The following is a 25,977-nucleotide window of genomic DNA, read 5'->3' as shown; positions in this document are numbered from 1 at the left end:
TTTCCATCAGTCATTATAAAACTAGTTATCGTTCTACATTAAAAAGAAATAAAAGATGTATCATGCAAATGCCACATTCTCTGTTCTGCTAAATACTTGTTTGTTTTGTATTTCCCTGCTGAATGGAAATCCCATCGAGCAGAGAAAGATAAGGCTGGTCTGTGCATTACAACATCTATGCTGTAACAAACAAACTCTCTCTCTCTCTCTCTGGCCTGGAACATCCCTCTGGTCAAACTGGAGACCGGCCAAGGACCTTTCCATCAATTCACTGCTGTTTTTTTCTTCTTTCTTTCTCTCTCTGTCTATCTGCGCTTTTAGTTTACTCTGTTTTTCTCTCCCTCTGTCCGTGTCCCTCGCTCCGTCCGCTTCATTATTTCCACTATTGCCTCCCTAGTATGAAGACGTGGTGCGGGTCGGCCTCGGGAGCTGAAACTGCTACTTAAATGTTACGTAATCGCCACAGAACAGCATCAAACGCCACCAACGCCACCTCAGCTCCGTTGAAAGTTGCCCGACTTCACATTGCTGTCTGAGTGAGGTGAGCAGGTGCTTGTCTCCGAAGACAAAAGCCATCTCGGTCCTACGGCAACGCGCGGACACGATTGCGTCACCCAGCCGGGCCCCCCCCTGCACGCCGCGCCACACACACAGCGTGTCGCTGCTGCATATCAATTACACGGGGAAGTGAAGCTCTTTTTCTAATTCAATCAGTCGGCGCTGGTGTCACATTCCTCGCTCTCTGGCTTTCTCCCTGCTGATTCTCCGCCGATGCGTTTCGGTCGGGAGAGCTTGTTTGCGCGCCAGATTCTGAGTCCGCAAAGCCGTAACCTGCTGCATGGGAGCAGATTTATTTACGTGCAGTTGTTGTGGAGATGACATGGGAGGAAAGCCTGGAGGCAATTTAAGGTCAAAGTTAAAGACTTGGTCGTCTTCTTCTGTCCAACATCTGCCAGCTTTTTGAATCTGTTGGGTCAAAAACAAACTCAAACCCATTTGTGTTTTGTTTTGGTGACTCAGTCCTCGGTCAAACATCTGCCAATCTGGGCTTCGGTTCCAGGGATTCTTAGAGATCCAGTTTAATCCAATGAATTAGGATTTTAACTTGTGTTCATTAGAGAAAAAACTGTCACTGTGGTTGTTGGTTTTTGAAAACATTAGTAAATAGCAAATAGTAGCATGCATGTCTAAGCAGTTTGTGTCCAGGATGTGTGGGGTCTGCAGAGATGTTAGTTGCTCTTTTCCTGACCTAAGACCTTTACAAGTCCCGCACGGTGAGCTGTGACGATCTTCTCTGTATCCTTTATATATGCTATTAAGTAGGGCTGTTGTAAAAGAATATTTTCATACTCTATCGATGATTTTTACAATTAATGGAGCGATCAGATCTCTATCTCTCCCTTTCAGGCTCTCTTTGCCGTTACGCTGCTAGCACAGAGCAGCAACTCGTGGGAGGAAGTGAGCGATACCCAACAGAAGTGATGATCCGACTGCAACGCGGTGCACGAAATAATAAAACAATTTTACGAAGCTTCGAGGCAGATCGATTTTCCATGAGGAAAATCGATCTGCCACCCTACTAGTAAGGCAACCAAATTCAGAATAATTCATCACCTGGATTATGAAACAAGTCATATTCAGGTTCAAATTAATTTGTTTCATTCATTTTCTATACAGCTTTTCACCAATTCTTGTCTGCAGTCTCATTCTTTCCCTGCTTTAATCACGTTTCACACCAAGTTTCATCAACCTGAATTTACTTTCATTTAGTTGACAAATTAATGTAACTGAGGATAACACTTTTTTTTTAGAATACCTGCACTCAAGGTTTGCCTTTGCATTTTGGTGCAAACTTGATTTTTCCTTTTTTCTTTTCTTTTTTTTAAATAAAAATCCTCGGCAGTGCTTTGAGGTCATGATGCACCAGCTTCTTTCTTCACTTTTCCCAAAGCTCTGGCTTCCTTGTGAGAAAATGAGTCACTCTATTTTCTCCCTCTCTCTGTCTCTCTTTTAGATCACAACCACTTGAACAATGCAGCTCTGTCCCCGCTGGGACCAGCCATGGCCTTGTCTCACCCTCACAACAACCTGGGAATTGGCTTCAATAAGTACACCTCACTCAAGGCCATAGGTGAGTCGACCTCCGCAGAAACGCTGTGTCGAAAGCGGCACTGTTTGTGTTTGGACACATTTGTGAATGCTGACGAATGCAGCTGCTGACGTAAGACAGAACAAGGAATGCAAAGAAGGTGGGAAAATCGGAGGAAGGGTAAGACTCCTTTACAGTGACGGGTGTCATCATGGGTCATCATTCATTTCTGAATGCTCTGTCTGACGCCCGGCTTTCATATTGCAAAAGATTATTGCAGTCGTGATGTGAATATTGCGACTAAATTCACCTGTTCACAAGAAAAAAAATATTCCAACATCCCGGTTTTATTGCTTGCCTGGTTTTAAATACACATTAGTTCCACCTGCTGGAGTTTTTTGCAGCTCTTTCCTACAGAACAGTGGAGAGAAATTGACTTCAAGCTTGTGCGTTCCCCCCCAAACATCGCCACCTGCTGGTCAACGAGTGCAAACGATCAAGCAAAAAATGTCTCCGGCAGCTCGATGACATTTAGGATAAAAACTCTACTGGTGAAATATATCGGTGACGTCATCATCAAACGACGACTATTACAGTTGGCCCCGCCTGTTTGCGCTTCAGTATTCAGGGAGTCACCGATTTGCAGCTTTTTCTGGTGAACGCAGCTATAAATTTGCCTAGTAGCTGTTGTGTTTTTTTTAGAAAAAGAAACCGCAGCTGGTTGAGGCTGAACTACGCAGGCGCGATGCTACTTGAAACCAGTGGCGGAGCTAGACTTTTTTTCAAGGGGGGGCCAAAGGGTGAGCAAGGCTTTATCAGAGGGGTCCATATACAAATGGACCGTTCCATGGAACAAAAGGAAAAAAAATATTTGTTTCCTTTCGTTTAAAATTAATTAATACAACTAGTTAGGTTATAATTCAAAGCTTTCATATTACATAGCCTACTTACATTTCAGTCATTATAAAACTTTATGGTTTTTCACATATTCTTACCACACATGTTTCAAGCAAGAGCTGAGAGATATAAAACATTACAGGGCAGCATGTCACTAAAACATATGTTAAAAGAATCTGTCTAAAACACGATCTACCAGCACTAGCATGGCTAATATAATAAACGAGGCACTACGCAGCGGTGCACAACCATTTTTTTTTCTTTTTAGAAATGTATGACAAGTGCCGCCTCTCATTAGGAAGGTAACAGCGGTTACCGCTGAGCGCTAAAATGTTGGAAATACCTGCAAAACTCCTGGACGGTGTAACTCTAAAGCCGCGGATGTGTTTTGGATCAAGCAGGACCCACATGTCAGTTTAACCAATGAACAGCGTCGGGCATCGAGCTGCCTTCAGGGTCAGTCGGAAATTACAGTTTTCCTGGCAAATCTTTGCTGATCTCATAAGTATTATATTTTAAAATGACCATTTCCAGTGGGGCGGCAGTAGGGGTGGCCAGGCCTCTGTTGGGGGTGGCAAGTGCCACCCCGGCCACCCCTCTGGCTCCGCCACTGCTTGAAACGCTATTGGCTGACGTTGGCAAAGCAGCCAATCTGGGAGCGGCGTTCGTTTTCCTCGCTGCCAATTGGCTACACCCCGCAAAGCAGAGATCAGGAAGCGTTAGCTTTTACTTGGACCCGATGTGTATGAGGTTTATTTAGTGTTTGAGGCTGTCATGCAACAACAAACACTCTCCAGTCACAGGCTTCTTCAGATTCGTTGTATCTTTCCTGCCCACAAAGAGGTGTGTATTTTTATTGGGTGTATGTAAACTTCTGGTCACAACTGTACATATTCTACTAAAATGTGTATGTATTTTATTTAATATTTAAGATGTATGTTTATTTACCCCCTAGCTTGACTGAGAGATCTGTTTTTATCACATTAAACATAAAACTAATCCTCAAAATTACAATTTGCCTCCTAATTTGTCCACACAGAGCTAAAATACCAGTTTTAAAAAAAACAGAGTCTAAACAGGAACATTTAGATTTCCTGTCAGTTTCTAAAATTTCACGCCTTCAGCTTCACCCAGATTATGCTTTTGCAGTAAAAGTGATATTTTTTAATCGGTTCTGCCCAACATCAACATAAACGCCTCTACTCACAGCGACTCGATGCCCGAAACCCTTTGCATGCATTTCATGTGTGCAGATAGAAAAAGCTCTCTTCATCTGGTCACTGCAGACAGAGGAGGGCGTGGTGACAAAGATGGGGAAGGACAGCCTGACACATGCATGTGTGCTGCTCAACATGAGAGCGCCCGCCAGAGCAGGAGAGAGATGCAGAACGCAACGAGTCGGGGACAACGCGGCTTTGAAGGGCAAACTGGTAACTCGCAGCAGAGATTTAACAGAAGTAGGAATAACGCAGAAGTGCAATTAAAGCAGCAAGTAGGAGGAAGGGGAGAAAGACAAGAAAACACAGACGTTCCCATCTCATTATTCTGCTCTGTGAGTGAAAAACAAAGGCTGATTGCAGCTGCGGCAGAGAACCAGCCACTCCAAAAGGAGCGTCTGACACATTTCACCCAAAAACACTTCAAAGTAACAAATCCCTCACACACTGAGGTGCAATATGCTCCGTTCTCGCTCTCTCAATTTCTAAGTACTGAGCTCAGTCTCGGTTTGAGGACTTGCATGCTCCTCTGTTCGCTACCTGCTCTTAGCAGCACAGCACAGTGGGGGGTTTTATTGTTTCATTAGCCTTATGCATTACTTTGAATATGTTTTATTCTGTTTGAATGTTCATCTGATAAAGAGTACAGATATTTATGAAGTATAAAAAAATAGCCATGCCAGTAGGTGATGTTGAAGCTTAGAAAAAGGGGGGAAAAAAAGTCTATGCATTTTGAATTCATTTTAACACCATTCATAATTTTGTGCTTCCCATTAAGCAGGAGGTGGATTTAGGATAATTTTCTATCCATTACATTTGCTTGTCATGTTTTCCAGTGGAGATTATCTTACATGTCACAGCCACAGTTCATTATACTATTTCTTTAAGTTCATCAGGATTTTAGTCAAGTTTTAAATATGAAACCTGTAAAATACAAACTAGATGGATGAACACCGCAAACCCACCAGGAGACATCAGTTTAGCTAAATATTCACGCTAGTGCCAACTTGGTGACTTTTTTTTTTAATTTTATTTAAATTTTACTTGTCCACAAAAACATTTCCATTATAAATAAGTCAAGTGTGAAAGAAATGGAGTCACTTTTACCAAAGAAGCTTTCTGCTAAACCAGATTTGTTTGACCAAATAATGTTTTCACAAATCAACGAGTGCGTTTCAAAACCAGTTTTTTTTCCTTATTAGTCCATCTCTGTCTTAATATCAAACTAACAAGAACTACGTCCTTGAGTACTTCAAAATAAGAGTCCCAGACATAGCTTCCTGTTGCAAAGCTTGAAACATTCACCTTCATATCCCAGATTTGATTCTGTTGGTTCCTCTGCAATGCTTTTTTTTTTTTTTACATTCAGTCAAGAAGTTTGTTTCTGAAATTAGGCTGGTAACTGAGCTTATTAACGTTGAAAGAAAAACAATTTATGATTTTGTTCACATTTTATTTAGAAGTTGCAGGTCAACAATTTGCAGCCTTCTCAATAACCAATAAAAACGGTTTTGTTGAGGCTGGAAGGCCTCCTTTCATTCATCCTAATTCATATTCTCTATCAGATTCAAGCCATGACCCCGAAACATAAATATTACTTAGGTTAAAGAAAATTATTTCACACCCAAATCTGCCTGAAGGTCCAACCAAATGTGTATGCTGATGAGATTTTACTTATATTTTTTTGGTCGATGCAAATCAACTTTAAATATGCTTTTTGGACTGTTTATTCCTAAAACAACCTCTTTTTTTTTTCTTCAACACTTTTTCAACACAATAGAAAATAAAAGAATTTGATCAAAATCTTTTAAACAGCCAAACTAACCAGCATTTTTCTCTGATTTTTCCGTTGCTGCAGTTTTTTTCCCCCTCCAACAACAACAACAAAAAAAAACTGTCAGCAAATTACAGCGATAAGAAGCAGCAAATACTCCCCATTCATGCTTTCACACCTGCTTATCGGCTCCCTCACAAGGTAATAAACAAGCCACTGGGTCCAGAGGTCCTCGCTGTGCACACAAAGTCATGGCTAGGGCACAAAACAGTCCGGATGGGAGAGCTGACCATTTGCCAGGTGAAACAGCAGGTCCTGTGGACTCAGCTCTTTTGAAATCTTTTTTAATATAACACGGTTGGCCGGCGGCAGATTCATCCTAATCAGAGTTGAGAGAAAGCAGGCTTCAAGACACGCTAACCCAGATGTCGTTTTAGGCAGAGCTCCGTTGACGACAACCCGGATGTAAATCAGAAGGCCTCGCAAAATGAATTTGGTGTGAGGCATTTGTGAGGAGAAAAGGCATAAGGAGCTCAGTGGACTCCTTCCCATGAGGATTCACGAGAAGCGTGATTATTCTTCAGGTCTTGGCGATAAAGATGTCTGTTTAAAATCAAAACTCTCTCAACTGTGATTCGCCACTCAGGCGCGTTGCAGTGCCTAATGACAAGTTTTGACAAAACAAATGACAAATAGATTTAGCTCTAAAGGCGCTCAGAGCTAAATTTAAAGCATATCCGCAAATAGGAGGATTAGGAATCGTACCAGGAAGTTGTGTGACAATGAAGCTCTGCCAGAAGAAAACCACAGGGCCCTGGAGCAAGCAAATTTAATATACCTGTGTTAATTAAAGAAGCAAGAGGAGAACAGGTGTGCTGGCAGCCAGAAAATGTAGGATAAGTGCAGAGGAAGTGAGAGAGTAGAATGGACAATCCAAATACCAACGTAGAGCAAAGAGGCCATCGCTGTGGGACCAACATGTTTGTTTTTATTTACCCGTTTTTAAAAAAAAAAAAAACCTCATGGTTTTTTATTAACCGTGACAAAAGGAAAGTGTTGTTTTCTTTTTTCTCTGCCTCTGCCTGAGAAACTTTGGTTTCCAAAGGAACCAGAAATCATCAAACCCGGTGTTGTTGCAAATGGTGGGGGAAGTTTTCCCAACACTTTTTTTTTTAATCTCTGATTAGTGATTTTTATTGTTTATTTCTCAACTTTACATTTCTTCCTGACCTATGCCGCACTTTGGTTACCTTTGGTTTTTAAGCTTCTTTGTGAATGAACGAGTGAATCGACTGCAGCAAGCTTTTTTTAAAAAAACTTTTTGGAAACTCTGACAATTTACAATAGGCTTCTAAAAATATATATTGACAGGGAAAGCACGCAGAGCAGACATTGTAAACAAACATCTGCTGAGTAATAATCACATTCTGCATACAGAGAATGATTTGAACATAAAGTGAAGTCGTTCTGCGTTATTAATTAGCATTTTACAGATGAGGCACTCTTAGAATAGCTCCTTTAGCATAATGCACTGCATTACAATTAGTCCAAACCAGAGCGTGTTGTAAAGCGCTGAAATTCCTTCTGCGGCTCCAGCTAATGCATGTATAATGCAGTGGCTCAGACTAAACCCTGGGGCATTGTTTTAGGCTGCAACTGGAAAGAGAGCACCAGGCTGGTGCTGAAGAAGAGCAGAAAATATGTGAAACACAAAATTGAAAACAAAAACCAATTCAGGAGAAAAGGACGACCAGATGGGCGATTCTCTAATCCTGTCACAGTGAATCGGGCCGTCGGCTCGGCCCGGCGACAGCATGTGTGGAAACACTTAAGTGGACAGCAACAGCGGTTGTTGTTTTGAAGGCAGGGTCTGTTTAATTCATTATCCCTGCGCTGTCCCAGATTTTCTAACAGCGGAGCGCTGCCAGTTCACCTTCCACAGGAACCACAGCCGTCCGCAGCTCTGCTCTCACAGATTAAAGGTGAAATCGTCCATTTTTCACCAGCTGCACACGACGCCGTGCACCAATCTGCAGGGCCGATCTCATCCAGCCTTCGACAGCTTATTTACAATCTGCTCCGTTTTCTCGTGGAAACTTTATCGTAACTTGGTTTTATTTTCATCAGGGCTTCCCCAGTTTACAACAATTAACTGTCACAAAGAAAAATGAGTCAAATTTTGATTGAGAATTTGCTTGTTGAGATTCTGTTTTTATTTGTGACTACTTTCACTGCGACTGTGAGGTTTGTGCTTGATAAAATTCAGATTCTTGACTTAATTATGATAACATCTGTGCTGTTTCAGTGCTTAAATCTATTATTGGCAGAAGTTACAGGAAACACTGCCACTCGTTTGTCTTTTCCAGGAAGAAAGTGGAGCCATCTGCAACAGGACATTTCCTGTCTGGTTTTGTGCCCACATGATTTAAAGTGATCTATATCCTACTAGTTTGTTCTAAGGAGATGTAGTTATGAGACTCAAATAAATAACATCTGTCAGCAGGAGGTTGCTTAGAGCCGTTCTGGGTTGATCACGGCGTCATAATCTGTAATATTTCAGAAGGATTAAGTGGCCACAATGGGGTTGAGATGAAATGATAGAAATATGGTGTGACGTAGAGTATTAAGATAGTCATAAATCAAGCTGTATCTAAGATTTGACCATTTGTCTGTCGAGGTCATACCTCAAGTCTTTGCCAATGACAGCTGGAAATAGGCAGCAGCCTCTTCCGTGACTCTGAGCAGACAAACGGATATAGACAACGGGTGGATGAATCGATTGACTTGACCAATTTATCATCAAGTCATTTATCTGTTTTCTCAATGGCTAAGACTGTGGTTAATGAAGGGTTTGTTTGTGGATACAAAATTGATCACTGATTGATCAATTGATGACCTTGTAGAGAAGGGTCTCTACCTTCATCTGTTTATTGTTTTGCATCAGTGATCATACTAAACGTGACCAAAGTCTTTATTTTGTTCTTTTTCCCCATCATGCAGACACAGGTGTAAGAGACTACTACAAGAGCTACCCAATGGTCGATTACACCCACCGCCAATCTCCTCCAACCTTCCAGCCAATCAACTTCCACCCCAAGGACAAGCCCTTCCTGCCGCCTCCCGACGTCCACGCACCTCTCGCCATCACCATCAACGCCTCCCAGATGCCCAAGCCCAAGATCTCCAAAACCAACACGCACCCGCTCACCTCCAGCTCGGCCTTCAAAGCGTGGGACCCGAGCAAGAGCCACATCCCGCACCCGACGGCAACCCACATGGGCATCAGCGCGCAGCAGCAGCAGCAACAGCAGCACCAGCAGCAGCAGCACCACCCCATCCAGCAGCAGCACCCCCAGACGCTGCATCAGCAGAACAGTCGGCGCCAGGCCTACTCCAACAAGAGGCAGTTCAGCATCGAGACGTTGCCTGAGCTCTTCTCGCAGCCGCTGGGCTATGGCCACTCGCCGCACATGCACCCCAAGCACAAGGGACTGGCCACCAACAGCAAGACGGAGGTGACGGTGTGAGCGAACAGAGAAACGGAGTCGAGGGGAAGCGCTCTGATATCCTTTATATCCACTGCTACCATGTTGCGTAGCAAGCAAATATCACATCTGGGATTTTTATGAACTGCATTTTCCTCAGCATTTTTAACTGGAACAAAGATAACAGCGTGTGTGCGGCATTTGTGTGTTTCTGAGACCATCGGGTTGGAACCCCAACGGATGAGCCATGAAGGTGACGTAGCAGCAGGTGTCAGCTGTGACCCTTTGAGCCTGGCAGCTTTTCTAAATAACTGAGTGGCCTCTTGGTGTCTTGACACACCTCTCTGTATTGTCTCCCTCTTGGACTTTGCCACATTCTGCTCCACTTTGTAGCCCCTCTCCACCACGTCCAAGTGTTCAGATTCCACTCAGAGACTTTTCTTACCCTTAAACCCAAAGTCCAGACTCCGAGGCTATGAGAGAAGCCGACAGGGGGATGTTTTCCCTTGAAAGTTTGGCTTCTCATCAGCTGAAACAATATCATTGGGTTGTCAGCTCTCGTTGCCCTCCGGTCTTTTTAAGAGTGAGATATCAGCCTTGCAATTCATACCAGAGAGGAGGGCAGAGGATGGGGGGTGGGGGGAAGGCATTCATCTGAATCCAGAGGCAAACGTGATGAGAAGGGATCCAAACCGCGTGCAGAACATGCACACACTTGTCAGATTTTACTGAGAGTTTCTGGCAATGTCAGAAAGCCCGCAGACTCCGCATCTCTTCCCCTGGAGCCAAACAGAAACACAATTTTCTCTCAAAACTCTAATTCCACTAGACTTTTGAGATGAATTAGTGGGCTGTCTCATTGGACGCTAGAGCTTGATGATGTTTATATCTGCAAAAGAAGCGACTGATGCTGTAAAATGGGACAGAAAAGTCCAATTTGTCCAGCCAGATCATTGTGAAAAATAGCTTCACAAACGCACCAGAGAATCCATCAACTGCATATCTGGTGTTTCTATTTGGGTTGAGTTCATTCTCTAAGATTCGCCTTGCTATTTTCAACTCCATACTTATAAAGCGCCTTGTAAAAAGTATCGCTTGCAGTCGGAAGCACAAACGTTATTGCATCAACAGTTGCTAGAGAATAAATGCCCTATTTAAGACCAAGGAGGACAATATCCCAAGTTTTTAGCTTAGGTGGATGCGGCTGTCGACCTAAACTAAAAGACTAAGTAGGGAGAACAGAAGAGAACAAAGAGGTCCAGGGTAATTCTGAGGGATATTCAAAAATACCCAGAGAATCTGTAAACAGGAATACTAAATTCAGCCTCTATGGAGGAGTTGTAGGTAGAAAGTTATTCTTTAAAGACTCTGCTAGATGCTGCAAAAGACTGGGATTTAATGTTTACCTTCCATCTTTAAGACTCTTAACAAACAGCAAGAGACACAAAGGTGATATAAACCAAAACGTTTGTGTGTTAGAATGGTCCAGTCAATGTAAAGACCTAAATCCAATTCAGACTTCACCACCAAACTGATTTTTAAAGTCGCTCTCCGTCCAGTTGGACTCAGATTGAGCTATTTAGCAAAGAACATCTCAGTCTCTAGAAATACAAATGGGTAGAGTCACCGCTCCAGAAAGAACACGTCAAGATTTCTGAGTGGAGGATTACAAAACGTAAAAAAGCTCAAAGGGTGCGGGTACTTTTTGCAAGCCTCTGAATGCGTATTGGCTTCCTTACTGATTCTCAACAATGTGGAGTGTTTCTGGATGTAAGGACAGAAAGCACTAGAAAACAAGAACACCTCCTCCTGGACGGAGCCGTTTGATGCGAGTGTTTAGTGCTGCTGCTTGCGCTGCAGTTTGCTTCACTCCCTCTTAATGAAGTGTCTCAGCACTCCACGTGAGTGACTGCTAGCACTTAAACAAATCACTAATGTAATTCATCCCTCGGATGCACACAGCTTACACATCAAGAGAGCTTACTTGGTCTGAGGCCATGCTTTCATCCAAACGGAGAAAAAAACAAAATGAGAACTTCTATTTCTCCCCCCCGTTCTAATACCCTGCCGGCAATTTAGATGTTGGGATTTACGGTTTTCTAACGCGACCTAATATCTTTTGTTTTTGTGTTGACGCCCTCGATGTCCTACCGGCAGGATTTAAGGAATGCATCGTCGAGCAAGACTTGCCTCAATGTTCTGTTGGGTCGAAATCTTTTGTAAGTCCAGAGCCTTCATTTCGTTTTTGTGGAGCACATTCGCATTCTCAACACGTCGCATGCGGATGCTTGAGCCCAGGCCTACCGTGTAACATTTGATGGCCCCAGACATCCCCTAGGGCCGCTTTTCAGTGCGCAGGGTAGTGATTTACACCAGCAGCTCTCTGAATGAGAACAGTTCATCTGATTGTCGGGACGCTGCAGAGGCAATAGAAAGCGAGGAGACCCTTCTTTGGTTAGAAGATTTGATACTAAGACTATCTACTACTATCAATTTTCCAATCAATGCTTGTTCACCTTTTTCTCCATTTGACTTATCAAGCATTGCAGTCGGTGTATTTAAAAAGGAAACCGTTTTAAATACAAAGCCCCTCACATTTATTGCCGTCTCTGGTAAAAAATAAATCTTATGTTTTATTGTAGCAGCATGATTTCATGTGGAAAAGTGTTACAAAACCATTTAATCTGGGTATATTAACTCAGCGAAGAAAAAAAATATGTTAAGAAGAAAATCGACAGTGCCCCTAAAAATCCCTTCAAAAATGTATGTGGTTAAGGCATCTCTAATGTACACTTTACACTAAACTTTAAATCTTTCCCAGGGCATCAGTTTAATGTTAGGAAGCATCTCTGGCGACATTTGGCATTATGGATGCATATTAATCTAACACAATGATTGTGAGATCTGAAATGTCTGCAGTGTGTCTGAGGGGCCAACAAACAGCCACCATCTGACATGCAGTTCATTTCCATAAACAAACCCAAACTGGCAGAATCAGGCCTGAATTCAATGCGCCAGCAAACCTCTTGCACCTTTCGGACCTTTTTAGCCCTTCATGTCCTCAATTTAAAATCTCCGCCTATTTTAATTGTATGCAGTTCTTTAAATGGCCTGTGAGTAAATTATATATTACATAACAACTGTAACTTTCGATATCTTGCAAGTTATTTTTGCGATTTACCGTGTATTGAAAGATTGTCCCTCAGATTAATTTCACTCCCTGCTACGGTGGTGTGTGAAATTACCGTAATAACACAATATCGGCTGGAAAGTGCAACGTCTTCCCTTTCAGAAACAGTTGGAATTTTTTCAGAAAGCGCAAAGCGTGGCAGAAATACGGCACCGCAAATTTGGCTGGACCGCCGCCGTTCCGTTTAGGATTAATTCAGGATGTTGCCTTTGATCAAAAACTATCTGCAGGTGAAAATCAGACCCGTCCATTGATGTTCAAACACAGTGTCCTTGATGTTCTACGCACCTACTAAAAACCCTAGCTACTTAGAATTGATTTTAGGTAGTTACTGGCTATTTACAAGTACTTCCACTCAACACTGCTTCAAAAATACTGAAGAATGTCCTTCTGGTGACTAACTATACAAATAACTTTAGAGTGTTTTAGAGAACTTGTCCAGCAATGACTCCTCCTCAAACCAATATTCTTAAAAAAATAAAAACAATGCAGTTTATTTTTCTTATAACAGTTCAAGTTCCAGTTATTGATTGAATTCACCTTCAGTTATCATAAGGACACCAAATATGCCGCAGTGGATAAGTCTGGCACAAACTGCACCATTTACCATAGTCACACACTATTTAGCTATTTTTTAATCTTTCCCCCTCTTCTCTCTTTTCGTCATTGCGTCTGCCTCTCCCAGAATTGGTTAAGCTAAAATGAAAAATAGGCACTTTATAGTACAAACCACAGGGTGAAAATAGCAATCATTTTATATTATTTTTCCTTGATGACCGAACGTCACTGCTGTGCATCCATATCCATGAAAGGCTGAGCGATGGGTACCAGGAGCTTTGCTGGTGTTTGGGGCCCACTGCTCCGAGACGAACCATGAGACTCTCCCTGGATCCTCCTCGTGTGCGACTGACTGTGTGTTGGGAGTCGGCCATGACAGACGACAGCATCATGAAAAGCATGGCGGGCTCCAGATTCACTCCCCCCGCTGTGCAGTCAGACACAAGCATGATGAGGCTCGCACAAACGCAGACCGCAACATGAATTTGCCGCGTGTTTCTTCACATCTGGACACACGAAACGCCACTGAAACGAAGGTGTGAGCTATACATTTGTCCGGGGGAAATTTCACTCAGACAAATAAGCCGGCTTGCACTTAAAATTTAATTGAGTTGCAAACGAACACATCCAGATGAAAAAGGGGGGAAAGAGCAATGAAGTAAAACTTTAACAAGTGAGAATTAATTAGCAATATAACGCACGCTCCAACTGCTGCAGTGACTTCTCCACTTTACCTCTCCAAGATGTGAAAAACCTGTTAGGCAAGCTGCTGGAGTGCCGCTCGGCGCCCGCTGGCACGCCTTTGTAATAAGGGATCAGCTAAGAATGGGGGGGATCATGAATACAAAAGCACCAATGGGATATGCAGGGTGTGAATATGCATCAAACGCATCTGTGCTTGTGCTCGCTTCGGCTCTGCGCCGCATTTAATGTGCCGGTTCTCCTCCGTGGCATCCCTCTTTCCTTCTGACTTGTAGTCCCAGGAGGTGCAAACACTTTTAGTGGGTCACTTCATGTGAAAAAGCTTTCTGGCCTTTAAAACCCAGACCGAGCTGTCACAAATCACTGCTAATGCATTAGAGGAGTGGCTCTCTAGCCTTTAATGACGAGTACCATCTCATTATGCTGACAGACGTCATGAAACAGTGACAGAAATTTACATTTTGAGTTTAAGAACATGAGCAAAATATACTAATCTTATTCACTGTACATTTGGTTGAAGGATTCAAGTCTGGGTATGAATAACAGATCAGATACGAATGATTTGCTTTCAAATCGTTAGGAAGTCATCGTCGCGAGTTTAAATTTTTAGCCCTCAATAACGGGCGTCAAGCACATCTTCATTTTGGGCCATATCAAAAATCTGAATGTTCTTAAAGGGCCGGTTGAACCGGGATATATTGATAGAATCAGTAAATAGCCATTTCTCCTGGATTTTGAGATTACTTTAGTGTAATTTTTGCAATCAAAATGACAGATTTTGTGCCGTCAATCTAGAAATGTTTGTGAGAAATTTTTACAATGTACAATGTTAAATGTGACTTTTTATTCTATCAAATTGCAAACTATAAAATCAAGTAAAGCTGAGGTAGCAGTCAATTAAACTCAATGTTTTTGATCAATTTTGAGAAAATTTGCAATAAAACTAGAAAAAAAATGTAAAGAATTTTTGATTTTGTGTGGATTTTGCATATTAGGGCCTATTGATGTAATTTGGAGTCCAGAGGGACACATAAAAAGCTACGGCGGGCCAGATTCGGCCCCCGGGCCTTGAGTTTGACACCTGTGCCCTAGAAAATACTAGATGATTCTAAGCTGAACCGAAGAACCTTCACAGTTTTTTCTTCTGAAGATACTGGTATTCGAATCAAATGGCAGAGATAGATCAGCCAAAAATAGCACATGAACTATTCTGGTCTTCTCTATCTTCCATAGAGTAGACCAGAAGTATTGCCACAGTGTTGTTTTGCTTTCTACAACCCTGGTAGCATTGTGTACCATCGCTCTGGTCGTCATGGGATTGTCAGCCAGCACCGTCCTCAAGACGATCCAGAATTTTTTTCATGTCGTTTCATGATGGTGGTCTGGTCCAGCGAAACAGCAGCATCCCAGCTTACGTTCACTTCAGAGAGCATCTCCTGCCCTCCCCCTTCTTTCTGTGCCTCTCTGTGACAGAATCTGACAAGTGGTCTTCCTTTCTGAGTAGCTTCTTGGTAGCTTTGGTATTATCTGGATTGCCATTGTTTGTGGGATAACAGCATCTGCCAAACGCATAGACTTGGATTGTTGCCTTCCCTCAGAATTTGCACTGATTTTACATGTTCAGTCTTTAGATATTCTCGCTATCCTTCTCCCTTGTGTTTCCTGGTCAAATTAAAGACAGATGTACGCACGCGCCTCGTCATTTTAGCTGTTTGTTTATTCTTTTAATCAGCATGGAAATGGTAATATCAAAACTTCCCAAGGAGAGGACACCCGAGTATCACCCATAGTACTTGTAGCAAAGTCTGGAAACCTTGGCATTAGAAGTTGCGAAACAAAGAATGCTCAAGGACAGCAAGTAAACAAGCAATACGAATCGGTAAAGCAATAACAAGCAACCACCACACTTCACCCTCTCCTCAACCCATTTAGATCCCTTCTTAGAGTTCACGGGCTTACGCCAACGAGTGTGTGGAGCTTAAACAGAGGGGACAGAGGGGAGCACTGAGCAGAGAGGAGACTGCAGAGGGCCTGAGAGGACAGAGACTGGACTGAAAAAGATGATCTGGCTTGCATGGACACAGCAGATACGGCACTGGTTGTGTGTTGTTGTTTTTTTTTTGTTTGTTATCCAGATTTGTCTGCAGAGTCCTGAAGCATTCATCCTGGGTTCAATCTCTTTGATGTATTTGAGCAGTCAGCTTTATAAAAGGATTCTGCCGCCGCAGCTGCAACGAGAAGCGGGTCTGTACTCTGATCTGCAAATGTTCACAGCGGGATCTGGACCCCCTTGATATTCTCCTCATACTCTTGACAGACCTCAAGCTCTGCGATCGTAGAGCGAGCGAACGGCGCTGGATGTGCGACGCCGGCTCCGGGATTCACAATTAGAGGAGAGAAACAAGTCCTTCAGGACAAACACAGCCTGAGGACAAGCTACCAGCAAAGTCAAAGACACAACTTTTCTACATTTTTCTTGTCGCACGGATTAGCTGACGGTGCGAGCGCCAGCTGACTTTAACTTCTTCCTGCACTTTGGGAAATGTTGCTTCCAATGTGTCAGAATCCCAAGAAACAATCATTCTGACATACTGGAAAGAAATGGACACATTTCAGTGTTGATTTCCCTGTGGTCCAAAAGCTCTGGAGTTTTTATTTTTGTTTTAATAATTATTATTTAGTGCGTGTGTGTCTGTGTGTGTGTGTGTCTTCAATTCAGGCTGGACATCTTTGACTACCTTCAGGCAAAGACTAAATAAAAAAATAAAAAAAACAGCTGGTGAAGCTGAGTTAATTGGACTGGAAAAAGCCTCTGATGAGCCACAGTTTTGCCTCTGATGTGAACAATGTACAACATTCGCGCACAAGCACTCATGCACGTACAGACAAAGGATTCACATCTCCGTACAAAGACCACAGTTTTGTGGAATGAAACAGGACCAAAAGCCTTGAATCAGGGGAAACTGAGTACACCTAACTGACGCTTCAACATCCAAAACAGTGGGAATGCTGAGGCTGTTTTTGGATCGTCAGCTTAGAGTGAGTTTACTCAATCTCTCCTGATGAACGACAGACTATGGCGCCGCTCGCCCACCCGCGAGCAAACTGACTGTTGTTTCTGAACGTTCCTCTCCAAAAAATACACAACGCAAGTATTCTACCAAAGGTTATGTGAATGCAACCTGGTAGACATACTTGGGCATCCATGACCCTTAGCAATATGTAGACTATTGTGTACGGTTCAGTTGTTTCCTTGTCCTCTGTCAGTTTTCGTACTGTGTTTTTTCCAGGACTGAGCTCCTGTTTCGAAGCATTAAGACGTTAATTTGACCTATATAGAATCGACGAAGCGCTTCCAGATTTTAGACTCATGGCTGCACACCCTTCTAGATCTAGGCATCCCCACCCGTCATACGTCACACAATATAACTCCAAAGGTCACAGATGATCTTTTGAATTCTATGTCATGTATACGGTATGAAGCTCGTGATCTTTGTGAGTTACATTGTTGGGTGTAAACATGCACTTGTGTATTTATTGTTAAAGATATTGCATTGTATCTAAGTGCTTTGCCAACACGTTAGCTGAAAAAAAGGGGAAGACTGAGTAATTTCTTGTACAGCTTTTGCACCTCTGGAAAACTGAAGAAAAAAAAAAAAAGTCATGCTTTGTTTCATGATCATTTGTACTGGGCAGCAATAGGCTGCTTTGGACTGCTATGTACTCCTTGTGTATATATATATGAATGCCGTACCATTTGTCTGCTGTGAAAGTTGTTGACTATTCAGCTTATATAAGGGCTTTTTATAGATTTAAAACCAGACAGGCATCACTCTGTAACTCAAAGTATTCTCTGGAGGGTTTTCTTTTTTTTTTTGGTTTTGTTTCATTTTGTTTGTTTGTTTTCAGAAATGAAGGGATATGAACAAAAAATTTCATGCGTACAAAAATGCTGTATAAATAAAATTTTCAACTGACTTACTGAGGTGTTTTTAGGTACTCATGTTATATTTGCCCATGTGTCATGTTTGAATAAATCGTACAAGAATCAATCGTACTTGCGTGGAGTGCTGCGGCTGCTTATTTTCAACCATGAAACTTTTGGCTTGTGTGGAAAAATGAACCAAGTGGATGCTGTTTTAAAGGAGGGGTGTTAAAGTAAAATCAAATTTTTTGAACTTTACATCATCTTACAACATACCTGGAGAGTCGCTTGGATTCTTTTACGGAAGTTTGAGAAATCCTTGAGTCTCTCATGGCGACCATTCAGCGGTGCCTAAACGCTCCTCAGTGGTCCTGATGTCGGCCATGTTCTGGGATTAGATAAGAGTCTGGCTCTTGACTCATCTTCCTTTCTTTGTCTGATTTTACTCTAGAGGTTTAGGTTTACAAGCATAAATGTGTTGCGCACTTAAAAAGAAATACTATTAATCCAATACATCATATAGAAACCTTTTAGAAATATCAACAGATGAATATGTCGACAGTCTTCTGGCTGCAGAGTGAACGCCACTTGTTGGTGCCGCCTTCTTTCAGTATTGAAAAGGAGAAGATGCAATACGACCATCTAGTATGTTTTGCACAAACCTCCAAAGTGGAAGAAGTTGTGTCTGAATGTTGTTGCATTAATGAGTGAGACAAGAACTCTGAGGTTTTGCAGAAGAGCATTTCAGGCGTAGGCGTTTTAAATTGCACTATCATCGCTGGAAGGAGTCGTTTTTTTAGCCTATTTTACCACCATTTCACAGCCTAGTAAAGCCATAGTTGACAGCTGAAGCTGTCTCCCCCACCTTTTCCCTCAGCAGTCTATATTCAGATTTAGCAGCTCTAAAGCTGGCAAGGATATGAATATAGGATCATATTTGTTTGAGATTTATTAAATAACTTCTAACCTTGTCAATTTAAATACAGCGGAGGATAAAGGCACACATTTCAGCGGTATACCCGAGTGCCAACATGGTTTATTCATAATGTACAGTGCAATGATTGAGGAGAAGCTCTAAATCTGAACACATCGGCGTCAGCAAATATTTAAATTCAGATTTAATTTATTTCATGATCAGATAGGAGCAGCTCCATCAGTAAACATAAATTTTCTTGGCCTTGTCAGTTCTCCTGACCAGACGGACTCCTCTCAGACACCAGAACTCGAATGGGCCTCTTCGTTGGTGGGATGCTGAAGTCAAATAAGAATGTCTCCATTACATGGCTTCATCTCGCTGAGGACCATTTCACTATCTTTTTGCTTCTTTCTTCTTTTTTTTTTTTTTTTTTTAGATTAACGCATTACGAACATGAGTCATTGTTGAAAGTCATAAGGAAGATCCATCCTTTGACAAAGACAGGTGCATTGTGGGAAATCCTGTATTGTGGAGATTCAGATGCCTGTAATGATGTCCTCCGTCAATCATGCAGGAAAGACCTCCAGCAGGAAATGTTACACCTTTGAGGTAGTCAAGTTTGATCATCTTCTTTTTTATCAGGGCTGATAAAAGAGACCAGAGGATCCAACTAAGGTACTAAAGCTTAGCTGCGTGTATCTTTTCCTTCACTGTCAAAGCAGGTGCTTTTCTTTCCAAGCTTTATCTGATTGCACTGGTTATTATGTAACAGGTCTCAGTCAGGATATTGAGGTTATGATGAAATTGACAGCAGGTGGTGTGCTCTCTGCACAATATGGCGACATGCACGACACGTTTCGCCTCATCACGTAGACGCAAACCCCCTATAGGCCATCGACAGCTCTCCGAAGATGAACCATACTGGGCCTTTCTGTGTGTGTCCTGGCAGGTCTGTGGGCATCATCTCTAGCTGCCACAGATGTCACAGTTCATCTGTGTGTCTCCAGGGTTTGGACCAAAGCCATCACGGAGAGCAAAAAGCCAAATGCCACAAACCATGTCCACAATAATTCTCTCTCCATCACTCCACCGCTGTTCCTCTCCGACACATCGGCAACTTAGAGGCTCCGCGCAACGCAAGTAGAGTTCCTACTGGAACACGGTGCGCTAAATAATAAAACATACCTTAACGAAGCTTCGAGGCAGGTGAATTTTCCTTGAGTCGTTTCAGCCGTAAAGAAATACAAATTTGCTGTATCTTGTTTTAAAGGTTAGGTATCAATCATTCATCACATAAGACATCTTCAGAATAACAAACAAATTTATGATCTTCACAGCAGTCCCCATCTGCTCTATAGAGTATTGCATTGTCTGCCAGCCTATTGTTTTGGTAAAGTGCATGACCTTATAGCTGGTATTGATGCTTTGTCCCTTCATCAGATTCGTTCCCTTGCACAGCAAAGCCCACGCTGTGCATCAAACACTGGTAAGAAGAAAAAGAAAACGAAACAGGCACTTTGGGGGATTAAACATCTGGAGAAAAAGATTTCCAGACCACAACAGTGAACCAAAATTTCTTTAAACGCAATGAAAATGTAAACAAATTCTTTGGACATAAATCAGTGTGTTTGTTTTCTGTATTAGTTTATCTCACCTATTATCCCAGCTTTGGGAACCCAGCTTTTTTTGTGGTTTGGAATCCAAATAGTGTCAGGAACAAAACTGTGTTTCCATCTTGTTTTCTCAAAAAGCTATTAGTTAATGCAGTCACAAAGTGCCTGTGTTTGCTGACTAGATTGAGCAGAGAAACCCTATTTATTTCCCCTCTGTCAATAGGTACTTACATAGATGGCCCTATAAAGATACACTGAGGCTAATTTTGTTCCAGACGGTGTGTCCGGTGAGATGTCCTCAATCCATCCATCACTCCACCCATCACAATTGCATTTTACCAGCCCATCTTTATGCCTCCCACCCAGGAAAGGGATTTCAACCAACACCTGACAAAGCCTGATAAGACAACAGCTGCCACTCATTGTAGAAGATAATCACAGGCTGTGTGAAGCGGAAGTGAAAAAAGGAAAGAGAAAACACCACCAAAAGGCAAAAACAGAGGGGGAGGAGGCGAGAGGAGGAGGGAAAAGTGCTGGAAACACTCCCTCTCTGAAGAAACACTGTCAAAAGGAGAATAATCAGAAGAATGAAGCCGTGCCAGATAATGCCCAGAGAAAATGAGGGGGGACAATAGACATCTGACAGGAAAGGAGATGACATTTCAAGCTGCATGAGGAAAGGGAGACTGATGCTCCGCTGCAGACCAATTAAAATACATTAGATGTGGGAAGAGGAAATAAGAGGATGTGTTAAAGGGGGAAAAAAAAGGGATAGCTGGAGCTGTGGTGCTGCAGAAGACGGCCGGGCACAAAGCGTGAGCTGAGAGAGCGTGGAGGAGGTTGAGCCAGCTAACGCAGCGGTCCGCTGGGGAGCTCGCAACAGGAAGCGGAGCTGTGGAGAGCTGGGAAAGTGCTGAGTTGGGTGGTTCAGCAGGCAAACGGCTCGCCAAATATGAGTGGATTTATTTCCAGACACGAGGATCTGAGGCACCGTCACTTTAACCTTTCGTAACATATTCGGTTCGACTCTGGACGTTGTTTCTGAAATCAACACAAAGTAGAACATGGCTCTGAAGATGAAGAAGAAAGCATTTTGGAAATGAAATAATGAAAATCTAAAACGTTTGACACGCACTTATGATCAAGCATATACCGAAAAGGAGGTTTAGTCCCATTATCACACAAACCTCCAAAAGTACTCCATAAAGTACTTTTGACGTTTGTGGTTGAAACAGCAAAATACGTGGCCTGATGTTGGCGTCTAAGTTAAGATTCTTCTCCAAGGAGCTGAAAACATTGAAATACTCGTTATTGAATGAATACCCCCATTTATAAACACCTGTCAAACTATCCGTTATGAGTCGTGATGTTAACTGGCACAAAGTGACGAAGCAGTTACTTTCCTATAAGCATAAATCTTTTCTCACTCTATTATCGAGATATTTTTTTCTCTGAGTGGTAAAAAAAAAAAGGTCTAAAATCACAGCAAAGTAGGTTTTTCTCTATTTCCTTCACCAGCTACTCAGATAAAAACCCACACAGCTCTCCAATAAATTTAGTATTATCTTTTTGTAGAAACTGCATCAATTCGACTTATTTTAAGTACTTTATTTGGATTTTGGATTTCATGGTTTTGTTTGACCAGGTGTGATTTTTTTTTTTTCTTTTTTTTCTGAATTATCTTGCTGAGATGCCTATTATGTGAGTTATAGCAGGACTTAGCACAGAAATAAGTAGCTCAAACTGGAACTGATAAAAGTAATTAGGATATCTCTCCTCCTCTGGCTCTGCAGTCAAAACAGCTCTTTCCACACAGCTCAGCCAGCCCATACACACACACACCACACACACACACACACACACACACACACACACACACACACACACACACACACACACACACGTATGCACGCACGCACACACACGTAGATCCATCTGCAGCTCTGCAGGCCCGGCCATCAACAACTCCATCAATCTGGTCATGTCTGCAACCAGCTGTCAGCACGCAGTCTAGAGGGTAACAAGCTGGCAAAATAGGTTTAGGTGTGTGGGTGGAGGTGTATAACTGCAAATCTGTTGCACAATTAACATGTAGCAGCCGGCGAAACAAAAATGATAATAGATTAATAAAATGCTAGGAAACAGATCATTTCTTGCAGTGTCATGACAGCATATTTTTCTTCTCACCCATGTGTAACTGTCAAAATACAAAAATCGAATAAAGGCGCTGCCAGATTGGCTGCTGTCCAAACGCCAGCCAACAGTGTGTCAGGTGACACCGCGCTCAGATATTTCAGCAAATAAACAAACTGAAACTGGCCGTGCTTATGAACCCCGATGGGCACACGACGATGGTTAAATGTGGTGCGCTGATCTTAGAATAGGTTCCGGATGCACGCACACCTCCAAGTTGGACATACACAAGAACCCGCGTCAAAAGAAGACCCAGGAATGTTCAGGCTGCAGTTCAAATGCAAAGCTGGTTAATCGTACTTCCAAATAGATGTTTTGAAATGATCTTGTGTTGATGACAAAGAGGACGAGAAGGAAAGAGAATATTAGTACAATAATTCTTTAAAAGACGACATAAAAAAAAAGACTTTAGGTTCACAATTTTTAAGCAATGGCTGTCTTCTTTAGACCGAATCCTCCAGGAGAACTAAGGCTGAAGCTGCTGTTGGAGGCACTGAAACCTCCTGTTCAAACCTGGCCTAAATAGAGTGTGAAAAGTGCCTGAACAAGTGGGATTATTTGAGAAGCTGGTGCTTCATTTTGTGCGACTATAACTTTAAAACTTGTGAGCTGGAGTTTGGATGCTGGAGTTTAAACGTCTCCCAGAAAATGCCGACTTATCTGACTAGAGCTGGCTTCTATTTCCACCTCTGATGTCATGTCTAACGGGAAGTTCCAGAGACAGACAGATCAGTAACTTGATTTAGTCGCTCTGATCAGACTCAACTGGTGCTGCTGTCTGAACCAATATAGCACTCTGACTCTCCCCCTCCAGCCAAAGCAAACCAATCCCCAGCACTGCGTTAGATTTTGCTAATTTATTTATTTATTTTGAGTTGAGGAAGCTGAAAAGAGGCAGAGGGAGATAGAGGGATCTTCAGAATGAAGAGAAATAGGCAGAACGAAGGCAAGAGTCTGGAGAAATCTGACACGGTAAGTGAGATGGATAGGCAAGGAATAAAGGTAGAGGAGCAAGATCAGGTGAACGATTGAGAAAGAGAACGAAGCCGGTGTCCCATAGAGATCACGGCACTTTGAGATGGATGTTCTCGATCAATCTGCAGCGTCCACTGCTTCATAAACTCAATTAAAGCGGAAGCCTCCCGGGGAGGAACACTCCCATGCTCCATCTATCCGTCTAAATCTCATTCTCCATCGCTTCCGCTGTTATCTGGCAGGAAATCTACTGCCTGGTGCCACTAGTTTTCTGCTGGTTGCCTCTTCAGTGGGTGCACCCTGCCTCAGTAGTCTCAGGCAATATAACAAAAGGAAATGAGAAAACATCAATGCCACTCATCTATCACTTGCCCAGCGTCGTCCGTCTACCTCGTTTATCATTCATTTGTGTTACTTTTCCATTTGCATCTGTACTTTCTGCCATAAAAAAAATACAGATTAACTTTTTTTTTTTAAAGTCAGCTAAGATTCAGTAAGAGCAAAAAATAAATCAATCAAACCTGATTACTACTTAATTAAATGTTGACATGAGCTAATCAATGCATCCTCTTAAAAAGGGAATGGATAGAAGATGGGGTGGGGAGGCGGTTGTTCCGCTGCACATAAATCCTGATAGATGGATTGTCCGGTCATCCGGCGTAAAATTAATTAGACATAAGAAGAATTATGGGGACAGGGTGCATTCGTAATGATTCTGTGTGTGGAAGCAACATACTACAATCAGCTGAGAATCCAACGTAGAGTGGATTTATGTGCCTGTTTTTGTGCTCTTTTAAATTAACTCTTCGGACGTAACGTGCTTGATTTCCAGTGACTAGCTGAGGCAGTGAACCATTCATTGTGAATCGAAGCAGGCCATTCTCTCTGTCGGCTGAAGATAAATCACAATCTCCGAGTGTCTGAAGATGGGATTTCTTTTTTTCCCCTCCTCTCATACGTTACCTTTTAACTGTACTTCCTTTGAGCTTCCCTGAGTGTGTTTTCTTCACATTCACTCTCAGGTGACCTACTGGGAGTCTGCTGTTTACATGCTAGAGCTCGGTAGAGACTCTCCACATATACTCCATTAATTCCTTTTTTTTATTATTATTTTTTTTTATCTTTGCTTCGTTTCGTTTCCAGTTGCTCCTATACAGCCAGTTATTTTCCACAAATATTTCAGCAAGCATCCACTGACAAAAGCCTTTATTTATTCAATGTAATGAATCACAATGGTTTGAACAAAGTCGTTCAAATTAAATTTAGGTCACGATCTAATTGTTTTTGTCACTGAGTGCTAGTTCTTCACTGTTGGGATGTTGTTAGACTCAAACAATGTTTTAGAAAACTATTCTCATAAAAAAAGCTGCAAAGTGTGGTTCACATTTTAATTTTTCCCCCCTCGCGCTCCCCTGTAAGTTCATAACTTTTACTGCAATTATATCTGCAAGTCTTTTGATTTATGTTTTTACTATCTCTATATATCTACAACCTGCGATGTTTAATCGTTTTTCTCTGTAAAATATCTCTAGTTCTCTTAAGTTGGATGGAGAGCATATCTGAACATTTAATGTCTTATTTTTTCTTTTGTTGCTGTCTTTACCATTTACATGTGCTGTATGCACATGTGTCCCATACGTCTTCTTTGGTGCCAGAAAGAATATATTTTTGAGTAGTTTTCGGTCGTAAAAATGGGGATTAACAGTAGTCCTGCTGTCAACAGGTTCCACCATCTAAGCTCTGGATCTCAGCAGCTTTTCTGTGTAGACCTTCTGGTTTCTCCTGTAATCAATACTCTGTAAGTTTTAGTGGACACCCAAGACTGACAGAGTTGGGTGTCCAAATCTGTCTGTTTCAGGTGTTATATAAAATTTAAGCCCCCTAATAGCATTGGAGATAATAGTTTTCGGTAATCATTATTTCTACAGTCATAAAACAATGGTATTAGAATCAATCGACTATTTTCTTTTTGTTTTTTAAAAGATTCACTTCTCTGTGACAAAGTTAGCCAGCACTATACATTTTACGGCACAGCGCAAATCACTGTTGCGCAAAAAAGTCATGTTAATCATGATTAAACTCTGCCACTCTTCATCTCTGCTTGCTCAGAGTCACTTTGAATTAATATACCGCCATTAAAACCTCTCTGTGTAGCTGGAGCAGCAATTTTTGCACTCAATTACCGCCATTTATCTGACTCATCTAACGCTTTTATGTTGCTTATTCACAATAACTAACCTGCTCCCTGCAGTGATTTAATCAAACAGCTCCAGCATAAAGAGCAAAGTGACTGACTGACTGTACTTATATGATCAAATGATCTAGATGCTGTACGATGTAATAATACTTAAGGTCAAGTACAGATACTTCAGTACAATGAAAACACACAAAGTTCTTCAAGCTTAAGCAGAGCAATAAGCATAAACTTTACACTACTATTTAA

The 25,977-nt window shown here is 42.1% G+C and overlaps 1 protein-coding gene across 4 annotated transcripts in view; it reads left to right on the top strand.

Moving 5' to 3' along the window:
- LOC129363100 (protein shisa-8) overlaps positions 1–25,977 on the top strand; it is a 281,634-nt gene that overhangs the window by 69,482 nt on the left and 186,175 nt on the right. The window contains exons 4-6 of one of the 4 annotated variants that reach the window (XR_008606293.1): positions 2,015–2,131; positions 8,978–9,715; positions 16,048–17,969. Coding sequence is in view for 1 of the 4 variants with exons in the window: in XM_055034954.1 (XP_054890929.1) it covers positions 2,015–2,131; positions 8,978–9,504 (644 nt within the window). In the remaining 3 variants the exon portion in view is untranslated. Of the gene's footprint in view, positions 1–2,014; positions 2,132–8,977; positions 17,970–25,977 lie in introns of those variants that run through there. The other 3 variants (XR_008606294.1, XR_008606295.1, XM_055034954.1) reach the window with 3 other exon arrangements.

Source organism: Poeciliopsis prolifica, unplaced genomic scaffold (genome assembly GCF_027474105.1).
Source record: "Poeciliopsis prolifica strain line A6 unplaced genomic scaffold, Auburn_PproV2 SCAFFOLD010, whole genome shotgun sequence".
NCBI lineage: Eukaryota > Metazoa > Chordata > Actinopteri > Cyprinodontiformes > Poeciliidae > Poeciliopsis > Poeciliopsis prolifica.
Note: the sequence above shows the minus strand (reverse complement) of the source record. Positions and strands in the feature narration are given on the sequence as shown.